This window comes from Globicephala melas, chromosome 3 (assembly GCF_963455315.2).
Source record: "Globicephala melas chromosome 3, mGloMel1.2, whole genome shotgun sequence".
Taxonomy (NCBI): domain Eukaryota; kingdom Metazoa; phylum Chordata; class Mammalia; order Artiodactyla; family Delphinidae; genus Globicephala; species Globicephala melas.
The window spans coordinates 58,808,818-58,821,802 of NC_083316.1; the positions used below are offsets into that span (position 1 = coordinate 58,808,818).

Below are 12,985 nucleotides of genomic sequence, written 5' to 3' on the forward strand. Positions count from 1 at the left end.
AGTGAATTGTGGAATGATTTTAAGCAGCCTAATATATATGTAATGGGAATTCAAAAACGAGGGGAGGGAAGAAAAAATATTTGAAGAAATAATAGCTGAAATTTTTCCAAATTTGGAAAAAAAATTTCCAAATTCTTCTGTTTAACCTGTACTGGTGAGACAGAGTCTCTACCTTTGGCAAGGTGCTACTGAGACTATTGGGGTCCTGCTCACACTTGCCCTGGCTTGTAAGGTGGTAGTTTCACATCAGGAGAGGCAAGTTGAAAAGGCAAGAGGCTAGTGTGCCCCTTTCCACTAAATGCTCAGATCCTAAAGCAGGGGTATAATTCAGAGAGAAGTTGCCATGTTCCTGCCCTAAGCTCCAGAGCCATGGCACAAATATTTTGCCTGGGAACAATAACAAACGTAAGAGAAGATGGGGATCAATACACAGACTTGCTACAATACATTGCCTACTCTAAAATATCTAAAATGCCCAGTTCCAACAAAAAATTATGAGACATGTGAAGAAACAGGAAGTATGACACATACAGCAAAATAAACTAACGAAAAAGCAACATAAACTGCCTGTGAGAATGACCAGGTGTTAGATTTAACAAAGACTTCAAAACAGCCGTTTAGAGCTTCCCTGGTGGCGCAGTGGTTGAGAGTCCGCCTGCCGATGCAGGGGACACGGGTTCATGCCCCGGTCCGGGAAGATGCCACATGCCTTGGAGCGGCTGGGCCCGTGAGCCACGGCCGCTGAGCCTGTGCATCCGGAGCCTGTGCTCCATAACGGGAGAGGCCACAACAGTGAGAGGCCCGCGTACCGCAAAAAAACAAACAACAACAAAAAAAAAGCCGTTTATATACATGTTCAAAGAACTAAAGGAAACCATAATTAAGGACGGAAAGCAAGGTATGATAACAGTATCACATCAAACAGAAAGTATCAATAAAGAAACAATTTATTAAGAAACAAAAAGAAGTTGAGTTGAAAAGTACAATAACTAAAATGAAAAATTTAATAGAGAGGCTCAACAGATTTTCAATGTCAGAAGAAAGAATTCGTGAATTTGAAGAGAGATCAACAGAGATTATGTAAGCTGAAGAAGAAAAAGAAAAAAGAGTGAAGAAAAATGAAAAAGCTTCAGAGAAATGTGGGACACCATTAAGCACACCAACATATGCATAATGGGAGTACCAAAAGGACAGGAAAAAGGAGCAGAAAAAATATTTGAAGAAATAATGGCTAAAAATTTCCCAAATTTATTAAAAAACATTAATCTACATATTCAGGAAGCTCAGTGACGTCCAACAAGGATAAACACAAAGAGAGACATAAATAGATACATAGTAAAAATACTGAAAGTCAAAGACCATAAGAAATTATTGAAAGAACAAGTGAAAAATGACTCATCACTTACAAGGTAAACCCCAAAAGATTAACAACTGACTTCTTATCAGAAACAATGAAAGCCAGAAGCAGTGGAATAACACACTCAAAGTACACAAAGAAAAACCTGTAACCAAGAATCCTATTTGCAGCAAATCTTTCAAAAATAAAGGTGATGTAAAGACCTCTCTTGAGAAAATTTGTTGCTAGCAGACCTGCCTTACAAAAAATACTAAAGGAAGTTCTTCAGGTTGAAATCAAGTGACCCCCAAATGGTAATATGAATCCACATGGAAAAACAAAGAGCATCAGTAAAAGTAATCACATATTATAAAAGACAGTATAAATGCACATTTCTTTTTTCTTTGCTTAACTGGTTTTTAAAACAATTGTACAAAACAATAGGGATATAATACATATATATTTGCAAAAGCACAAAGGCGGTGGGTGGAAGAAGTTTTACTGGGCCAAGAAAATGACTCCATATGGTAACTCAAATCCACAGGAACAAATGAAGAGAACCAGCAAGGATAAGTAAGAAGGTTAATATATCAAAAGTTATAAATATAAACTTGCTCTCCTTTCTTCTCAGCTCCTTTAAAAGTCACAAAATTTTATAAAGTAATAATTATAACAATGAATTATTGGCTTTATAACATTTACAGATATATCAATAATATATATAATAATAATATCACAAAAGGGAAAGAGGAAAGTTGAGCAACACTATAAACTAACTAGGCTGGACAGGCATCTATAGAAAACTCCTAATGATAGGAGGATATATACATTCTTCTCAAGTACACATGGGACATTCTCTAGCATAGGCTACACACTATCTAAGCCACAAAATAAGTCGCAGAAAATTTAAAAGGACCAAAATAATACAAAGTATGTTCTCTAAGAGCAATGGAATGAAATTAGAAATTAATAACAAAAAAATGAGAAACTCACAATTATGTGGAACTCAAACAACATACTCCTAAATAAACAACGGGTTAAAGAAGTCATCAAAAGGTAAATGAGAAAATACTTTGAGATGAATGAAAATGAAGGCAAAACATACTGAAACTTATGGGATGCAGTAAAAGCAGTGGGTTAGAGGGAAATTTATAGGTGTAAATGCCTATATTGAAAAAGAAGAAAGATCTCACATCAATAACCTAAACTTACAAGAAAGACACTGGAAAGAAAACAGCAAACTAAACTAAAGCAAGCAGAAGGAAGGAAATAGTAACTATTAAAGTGGAAAAAGTAAAACATGCAATAGAAAAATAGAGAAAATCAAAAAAATCAAAATTGGTTCTTTGGAAAGATTAATAAAACTGACAAACCTTTAGCTAGATTAACCAAGAAAAGCAAGAGGGAAGACTCAAATTACTAAGAGCAAAAATGAAAATGTGGACATTACTACTGACCTTATAGAAATAAAAAGGACTATAAGAGACACTATGAAGAGCTGTATGCCAATAAATTAGATGAAATGAGCAAATTCCTAGAAAGATACAAGCTACCAAAACTGACTCAAGAAGAAATACACAATCTGAAAAAAAAACTATAAAAAGTAGACACAATTAATAATCAAAAAACTATCAACAACAACAAAAAAGCCCAGGTACAGATGGTTTTACTGCTGATTACTAGAAAACATTTTTAAAAGACTTAATACCAATTCACAAACTCTTCCAAAAAACAGAAGAGAAGGAAACACTTTGGAATTCATTCTGTGAGACCAGTATTACTCTGAGCCCAAAACCAAAGACAACACAAGAAAACTACAGACCAATATGCTTAAATGACTCTATGGACACCCTGTAGGAAGAAAGAGGAAAAAATACAAAAACAGTAGAAAACTTTTTTTTTAGCAATCATTTAGATTTTATACTTTGCGTATGTACATACATCAAAACTTGTCGAATTATATACTTTAAATACATGTAGGGTATTGTATGTCAATTGTATTTCAATAAAGCTGTTAAAAATAGCTGAAATACAAAGAATTATATTAGAATTTTATCATTGCTGATCCAGAGGAGTAACCACAGCTGTCAAAATTTTAGCTAATGTAACCAATAACTGAAATTTGAGTTGCTTTGGCTAATGTGAAGTAGGTATTACTTAGCAATAAATTGGTTGACAGGCAAGCAAACAGGAACATCAAGGGATCTGAGATCAAGCTGCTAATTTAGTGTTTAAACTATAGTTTGGAGCATTAAAATTAAGTTTTTTTTGCTCCTAACTTATAAATAACGCTTATTAACTAGGAAAAGTCTTATAATCCAGAAGTAGAAAGGGTTGAAAAAAGGGGTCATTTAGATTAAATTCCAATTAGCTTGGATTGGTTTTCTGTTGGACTGGTCCACAAGCAAAGCAGCATTCCAGGACCCTGCAAACTTTGCCACTCTTATATCCTCTTTCAAAAAATGAATAGGGGGAAAAGGGAAAGGAAGCCTCATTTGTAGGCATTTCTAGCAGAATCTTTTTTTTCCTCTTCTGTTATTATGCATATGTGATATTGTTTTAATTGAGTTATATTTACCCAAACTCCAAGTCACTTTCTGTTTCTAAATTGAGCTACTATGGAAGATGTGTTTATACTTAACCCTTATTAGGGGAAGCTTTAGCAGTACACACTGGTAGTTCCCAAAACTTTGGAACCAAACACAGCTCCAATTTATTATTTTTATTTTGTTCTTAAATCCTTCCTGCTGCAGTAAAACTAATTTTGGTCTGAGAGCCTAAAGGTGCTTGTAACTAAAATGTACAGGGCAATTTTAGAAGCATGATTTCACTTGCTAAGATATAATGGTCTCTCCATTCAAGAAGCCCAGCCAAACCCTATTCCCCTAATTAGAGCTAAACACTGACACTATGTGACAGCAACATTTACTCACTTACTTATAAAATTTACGTAATTTTAGAGAAAAAAAAAGGATACCTGTGTTTTGAATTCCAGAATATTATTTCCCGGATTAATTCTTCCTAGCAGTATCAGATCCTTTATCTGCATACATTTCTTTTTAGGAGTTGTGCTGTATTTTGAAGGATTTTTTACAGTATGTTGACGGCCAGACCCAGAGGAGGAGGAGCTCTGACTATCATTTGCATGTGGAACAGCAAGAGCTGATTTTCTAAGATAAGCTTTCACCTGATGCCCCGTATTACTGCCAAAGACATCAATCCCTTGATGTACCAGGGATTCTGATGTCCCCATATGTGGTTGCTGCGAAGCTGTTTTCCTGTTTCCTTTTTTTGGATCACAATTGGAAAGAGCATGATCACAAATAATAGTTGATGGATTGGCATCATTGTGGGCAAATACACTTGCGGTTTCTGAAATCTTTAATGTGCCAGTTACTGCTGAAGGACTAAAGGACTCATGCCCTTTGGCTGTAGTATCTGTAAGATCATTTTCTTTTTGTGAATATTCTGCTTGAGCAATAAAAGAAATAGGTTGCGATTGTAATTTAATCTTCTTAGTGCCATCTGAAAGTCTGGATTTTGATAATCTATCTAAGGTACAGTCACTGACACTTTGTTTAGGATTCAGTTCATTTCCAGAAAATTCTTCCCTTCTCACTGTCTTTGAATTTAGACAAGTGTTGGTATTTTGGTTGTCATGCCAGATTTCCAAAGACAACTGTGTTTCCTGCATGCTTCCACAAACAAGGCTGACAGGAGAAACTGAACATGACTGGGGCTGTACTGAATTTTCCAGACTAGTAAACTCTTGGCTGTCCTTTTCATTAGAGATTTCTGAGCTCAATGGCAGCTTCTTGAAACTAAGACCAGACAAAGATGTAACATTCTTATAGTTCTGAATTTTCTGGCTTATTTTTTTCTGTTTTTTTGCTACAAGTAAAAGGCTCTTCTGCCTTGTGGCCAAGTTAGCTAGTTGGTCTCTCAGGACTCCATGCTTAAATGACTCTATGGACACCCTGTAGGAAGAAACAGAAAGAGGAAAAAATATAAAAACAGTAGAAAACTTTTTTTTAGCAATCATTTAGATTTTATACTTTGTGTCAAATTAATCAGCTCAAAGTACACAAGAGACTGTCTTTGCAATGTATATTCTTTGAGAGGAAACTGTTGCTTTACTTGAGGTAAATAAGTTTGCCTTTTTTAGGTGACAGCGTGGTTATCCACATTTATATTCACATCATTACATATCAGTTGTGAGTCAGCCCTAAAAGAGAAACAAAACTTGGGTTGTTTATCTAGATACCTAGTAGTCCTTTAGTTGGAAGGTATAAATTGATGGCCAAGGAGCAACACCATTCTTTAAGTTTGGAATTCGCTTACCTGTTTACAGTGAAATGGTGTATCAAGAAGTAAAATCTGGGAGTAAGTTCCACCCAAATTCCCTTAGTTATGGAGGACTGAGATTGTTTTGTGAATAATTATAAGTAAGCTAGACCTGAGAAATTTCAATTCATCAAGTACTTATTGTATTGGGTTGGCCAAAAAGCTCATTTGGGTTTTTCCACAAGATGTTACGGAAAAACCCGAATGAACTTTTTGGCCAAACCAATAATTGTACTTTGAATCTGTAGTGAGGTACTTTGAAGTGACTACCCAGATAAGCATTATCCTGTGTGCCCTCCTTAAACCAAGTCTCTCAGGGGCTTGAAGACTGAGTGGGAGGAAACTGGCTCATCCACACCTGTCTTTTGGTTATACTCAACTATTCCACACTGATCTTCAGGATATTGGACACTTTGTTTCCAGTAGCTCTCAAACTTTTTGGTTTCAGGACTTTTTTATACTCTTAAAAATTATTGAGGAATGCAAAGAGCTTTTGTTTATTTGAGTTATATCTATCAATATTTACTGTTTTAGAAAATAAGAGAAAATTTTAAAACACAAGACTACACAAGTGCACATTCCATTAGCTATTAGAGTGATGATATCATCACACGCCATGTGGCCTCTAGAAAATTCCATTGTACACTTATGAGAAAATGAGAGCAAAAGAGGGCAAATAACATCTTAATGTTATTATAAAAATGGTTTCGGGGGCTTCCCTGGTGGCGCAGTGGTTGAGAGTCCACCTGCCGATGCAGGGGACAGGGGTTTGTGCCCCAGTCCGGGAAGATCCCACATGCCGCGGAGCGGCTGGGCCCGTGAGCCATGGCCGCTGAGCCTGCGCTCCGCAATGCGAGAGGCCACAACAGTGAGAGGCCCGCGTACCGCAAAAAAAAAAAAAAAAAAAAAATGGTTTCAACTTCTTAGACCCCTTGAAATGGTCTCAGGGATCCTCAGGGACCATCTTTTTAGAGGAGCCGTTTTAAGAGAAAGCAATAGTATAGATACTTGTCTCTCCTAACACAGTTTAGAGTTGTCGGTACTGAACTCCAAACCAACTGGATGTCAAAGCAAGTAGTAGATGTAAGTGGAAGAAGCATCAAGAAGAAATCAGATTAGCAAATAACTGGTAGTATAAAATGCAAGAAGCTGGATAGATAGAGAAGAAAGAAGAAATTAATATCACATTTAAAACTACGTGAAACAAAGAGTTCAGACAGAAAATACAAATGCTCTTTAAATTACAAGAGTTTAAGGCAAATAGCAGCATTAGTATGAAGACACACATATATAAAGGCATATTATTCAGCCACAAAAAAGAAATAAATCCTGCCATTTGAGACATCGATGGATCTTGAGAGCGCTATGCTAAGTGAAAATAGTCAGAGAAAGACAAATACTGTATGATCTCACTGATATTTGGAAGCTAAAACAAAAACAAAAAAGGCATAGATACAGAGAACAGATTGGTGGTTGGTGGAGGTGGAGGTGGCACGTGGGTGAAATAGGTGAAGGTAATCAAAAGGTATAAATTTCCAGTTATGAAATAAATAAGGCATGGGAGTGTAATATATAGCATGGTGACTATAGTTGATAATACTGTATTACATATTTGAAAGTTGCTAAGAGAGTAGACCTTAAAAGTTCTCATCACAAGAGAAAAGAAAAAAAGAATAGAAAACTAAAAAAAATAATGCTCAAAACAAGAAAAAATCATATAACAAATTTCTCAAAAAAAAGGATAAGAGGTAAATAATCAATATAATCAGGATAAAACTCTTTAAGGACCCTGAGAGTTTAGAAGTACACAAAACCACAAAATATACATGATTAAACTGCTTAGAAGAACAACATTTGTGATAGCATAAAAGAAAAAATTTTAATGTAAAAAATGTGAGTTTACTAAGGAAAGAGATTTACTTACGGAATTCATGACCAGAAAGGCTTTCATAAAATTCATGGCTGTAGACCACTTTTTAAGATAGGAAAATGTCCTTTTCTGAACATTTCAAATAATAAAGTAGAAAAACATCTTTCTAGGAAGTATAATTCCTCATGGAGGTAATAGATTAGATGACCTCATAAAGTCCTTTTCTGGTCCCAAGCAACATTTGTAATCTTAAGAAATTCTAGGCCTACTGTAGATAAAAATAGATAAATTCTGAAAACTCTAAAGCATTCCTATTTTTTTTTTCACTCACCTGTATTTTTTAGCTAAATCATCCCTTTCTGCCTTCTGTTTGGTAAGCACGTTGTCCATAACCTCCTTTATCTCTAACATCTTATCAGTGTATTGTTCTAGAAACATGGTAATAAAATAAAAAGTCAGTTAATTGAGAGATAAATGTTAAATTTGGTCACATAGGACTTAGCCTTACTGTTAATTAAAAAGCCATTATTTCCCTAGGAATTATGTCACTCTATGGAAGTACCCTGCAGTGTATAATTAAGAACATGGTATCAAGAAGAAGCAGGCCAGACTGAATTCTAATCCTGCTACCCCATTGACTAAGCTTTGTGAACCTGGACAAGTCACTGACCTCTCTGGTCAGCTTCCTTACCTGTGAAATGAGGGTAGTAAAGGAAAATAAATAGGAAGATAAATATTTTGTCTGTTAAAATTATGTACTTTTTAAAATACAAAAGGAATACATTGTCAATGTAAAGAAAATCTGCAAATAATATGAATGTTTATGGAGAAGAGAAGTCAAAGAGTATCCCACTCAACCACTCCTTCTCCTCAATATTTCACTCCATGAAAGAGATTGCTGTTAATACTTTGGTAGGGGTGTGTTTGTGTGTGTAAACTTTAAAATATATTTATATAATATATTGTTCTATACTATATTTGTACTATATATAACTTATACGTACTTAAAAATAAGAGTCACTATCAGTTCTTTTTTTAAATTAATTTATCTTTTATTTTATTTACTTCTGGCTGCGTTGGGTCTTCATTGCTGCACATGGGCTTTCTCTAGTTGTGGTGAGTGGGGGCTACTCTTCCTTGCAGTATGCAGGCTTCTCATTGTGGTGGCTTCTCTTGTTGCAGAGCATGGGCTCTAGGCATGCAGGCTTCAGTAGTTGTGGCACGCAGGCTCAGTAGTTGTGGCTCGTGGGCTCTAGAGCACAGGCTCAGCAGTTGTGGCGCATGGGCTTAGTTGCTCTGTGGCATGTGGGATCTTCATGGACCACGGCTCGAACCCATGTCCCCTGCATCAGCAGGAGGATTCTTAACCACTGCACCACCAGGGAAGTCCCACACTGTCAGTTTTTGTTCTTTACACTTAACACTTAGATAGGGCTATATGATATCTACAGTCACTTATTGATCTATATAAAATTACTTTTATAATAATTAATTTTTTCCTACTTTCTTCCATTGCTTCCCAAGGCATCATGACCTCCCGCATCACAGATTCACAGGATTTACATGTAAAGTCAGTTATGTCCAAACCCAGATTCCCAAATAGGAAATTTCGCTTAGATGAATACATTTTATTTCTTTTAAGCCTACCTGCTATTCATTTCATTTTTGGCTTTGTTTCTTAAGCTTTTTCCTAATTCTTTTAGACCAATGCATATTTTTCTAGATAATTTAACTAGACAAAATCAGTGGTGAAAAATGACATGAAGTTCACAGTTGGAATTTACTCCAGAACCTCTCTCTGCAAATCAGACAAATAAGTATAGAGTCTGTTCCCAGACTAGTTTCTATCTCCCTATTATTATGGCAAAAGATTAGTTTCACGATGTGATGCATATGCTAACAAAGGGGAGAAACTTGTATGATAATTAAGAATTTAGATATAAATTTTTTAGCAGATTTGACACTTTAATAAAAAACATTTACATTATCTATGTCTCCTGTTACATTTGGGTTTTCTAACTGAATTTTAAACCACTGGTAAAAATAACATTATCATAGTAACCAAAAGATTCTATATATTTCTATAAGAATGGATATAAAGATGTTTTACATGTAACTTGATACTATATACTTATTTATCAAAGAGACAAAATTAATCAATGGTATCTTAGAGAAAACCTAGAAATTGCCCTAATATGTGTAAGATTTTAATATGTGATAATAAGGCACTGTAAACAATGAAGATGAGAGGAATTATTCAACAAATAAGACTAGGCAAATGGGGTAGTAATATGGGGGAAAGCCCTATTCTATCCTTATACCGTATGTGGCAGAGAAATTTCAGTTGAATTATAGAGTTAAGATGCTTAGAAAAAAAACATATAAAATGTTTAAAATGAACATTTTTTTCTGTCTCAATTCAGTTGAGGCACTAAAAATATTTGACATCAATGTATATAAGACATCAACAAGAAAAATTTACAGAGAAATGTACAAAAAAAATTCGTTACTCTTGGATCCCTCAACCAGATCAAAGATACAAAAGATGTCAGAATATGGAGGTGGTGACTTTGTAAAGCTGTTTCTTTAGAGAGCTGTAGCTTCACTGGGTGGGATTCTCTATGCTGAGCAGCAAAAGTGAAAGGCGAGGGCGTTTCTCCCCTTTACTTCAAGCCTAAAGGGGGAGTTTCTCAAAGGACTACTAAGAGTGTAACAACTTTCTATTGAGGTGACAATGGACTCATATCTGACTTCCTCTTTGACCTTGAACATCTAGAGGTTGAGACCCTGAAAAGCAGGGGGCTTCTACAGCAGGGCAAGGAGAAAGTTGCTGCTGTGCTAGGAATTGATTGTCCTTCCTTCTAACAGTGGGTCCAAGGAGCCAGGATCTTGAAGACAGTGTGGAGACTGCCCTGTGGTCCTGCTTATGAGGGTTTGTACCTGAGGGTGACAATCTGTGTAAGGTGGACCCAGGAAAAAAAAGAAGCTGAGAGGAGACTGAGAGGGCCCCGGGAAAGAAAAATGTGCACTGTCACATTATGGGAGCTATGTAGAAGTTTCAGAACAGCCTCAGAAATTTTGTTTTGAAGACACTTAGTTTTAAACAACTGCAAAAGAGTGATGGCGCCAAACACAGTCAGGACTTGATCACCAGCCAAGAACTCTAGAGTCCTACTGCCTTACCTCTCCTCCCCTAAAGGGGCAATGAGATCAAAAATAGGGATCATGATTAGAATAGTCATGGTGATAACAGAATCATGGTTATAACAGAATAAAATTAAGTTACAAAGCCTGGGGGTGGGGAGGGGAGGAAAGTTTCTAATCTTAGAAGCATTAAAAGAAAGAGCAAAGAGGCTGATACATTCTACTATACAGAATTTGAGAATTTCTGTATTTAAGCACACACTAACATGTTATGAATAAAAAGACAGTTAAGGGGTGAAAAAAGTATTTGCAGCAGTTATGGCAGAAAAGGGGTCAATAACTTGATTATATAAAATGGCTCCAATTTATTAACAAACAGGAACAGTCAGTTCATGAAACAGAAAATAAAACTAGTGAAAAAGTACCACTAATAAAATCAATAAGGCAGATGAAAATACAATGCATATTTTTTATTAAATTAGTAAAAATTTTTTTTCTGTAAAATTATTTAAAATGAAAATACTGAGGCTATTAGCAGCGTGAAGGCAAACAAACATGAATGTGTGTTGGCAGAAGTACAAATTATTATGTAATACTTTAGGAAATCAATTTATCAATATGAACCAATAGATTTTATAATGTTTATATATTTTTGACCCAATAATTTCAATTATGTTAATTTTTCCTAAGAAGATAATCCTAAATCCAGAAAAAACTATGTGTTGTAGTGTAATAGCAAAAAATTATAAAAATCTAAATGCTCAACAAAAAGGGGAAAATTAAGTAAACCATGGAACATTTATTGAACATTTACTATGTAACCACTAAGAATGATGACTATGACAAAAAAGAATGTAAAAACAGCACATCTAGCACACCTACCAAAAAAGATATCCTACATCCAAAGACAAAGAAACCACAATGAGACAGTAGGAAGGGCACAATCGTGATAAAATCAAATCCCATACCTGCCAGGTGGGCAACCCACAAACTGTAAAATAATTATACCACAGAAGTTCTCCCAAAGGAGTGAAAGTTCTGAGCCCCATATCAGGCTCCCCAGCCTGGGGGTTTGGCAATGGGAGGAGGAGGCCCCAGAGAATCTGGCTTTGAAGGCCAGCAGGGTTTGATCGCAGGAATTCCACAGCACTGCGGGAAACAGAAACTCCACTCTTGGAGGGTGCACACAAGGTCTCATGTGCACCAGGACCCAGGGAAAAAAGCAATGACTTCATTTTAGCCTGGGCCAGACCTACCTGCTAGTATTGGAGGGTCTCCTGCAGAGGTGGGGGGTGGCTGTGCCTCACTGCAGGGACAAAGACACTGGTGGCAGTAGTTCTGGGTAGTACTCATTGGCTTGAGCCCTCCTGGAGGGCACCATTTTCTCACCAAGACCTGGCCCCACCCAACAGCCTATGGGCTCCAGTGCTGGGACATCTTGGGCCAAACAACCAACAGGACAGGAAGACAGCTCCACCCATCAGCAGACAGGCTACTTAAAGTTTCCTGAGCACACAGCTGCTGGCTAAACACACCCCTTGACATGGCCCGCCCACCAGAGGGACAACACCCAGCTCCACCCATCAGTGGACAGGAAGCAGTCCCTCCCACCAGGAAGCCTGCACAAGCCTCTTATACAGCCTCATCCACTGGGCGTTGGGGTGGGGGCAGAACAGAAGAAGCAAAAAGAACTATAACCCTTCAGCCAGCAGAATGGAAACAGCAATCTCAGAAAGTTAAGACAAAATGAGACAGCAAAGGAATATGTCCCAGATGAAGGAACAAGATAAAACACCAGAAGAACAACTAAGTGAAGTGGAAATGGGCAATCCATCTGAAAAAGAATTCAGAGTAATGATAGTAAAGACGATCCAAGACTTTGAAAAAATAATGTAGGCAAGGATAGAGAAGATACAAGAAATGTTTAACAAAGACCTAGAAGAATTAAAGAACAAACAAAAAGAGGTGAAAAGTACAATAACTGAAATAAAAAATACACTAGAAGGAATCAATAGCAGAATAACTGAGGCAGAAGAACGGATAAGTGAGCTGGAAGCCAGATGGTGGAAATCACTGCTGCAAAACAGAATAAAGAAAAAAGAATGAAAAGAAATGAAGACAGCCTAAGAGACCTCTGGAACAACACTAAATGCACCAACGTTCGTTCACATTACAGGGGTCTCAGAAGGAGAAGAGAGAGAGGAAGGACCTGAGAAAATATTTAAAGAGATAATAGCTGAAAACTTCCCTAACATGGGAAAGGAAATAGTCACCCAAGTCCAGGAAGCACA

General features: G+C 36.5%; 1 protein-coding gene across 1 annotated transcript in view; it reads right to left on the reverse strand.

Moving 5' to 3' along the window:
* The window catches only part of ANKRD31 (ankyrin repeat domain 31), a 130,081-nt gene that overhangs the window by 24,336 nt on the left and 92,760 nt on the right, over positions 1-12,985 (reverse strand). Inside the window, exons 21-22 of the mRNA XM_030845913.2 lie at positions 7,882-7,978; positions 4,314-5,313 (exon numbers count right to left, since the gene is read on the reverse strand). Of these exons, the coding sequence (XP_030701773.2) occupies positions 4,314-5,313; positions 7,882-7,978 (1,097 nt within the window). The remainder of the gene's footprint in view (positions 1-4,313; positions 5,314-7,881; positions 7,979-12,985) is intronic.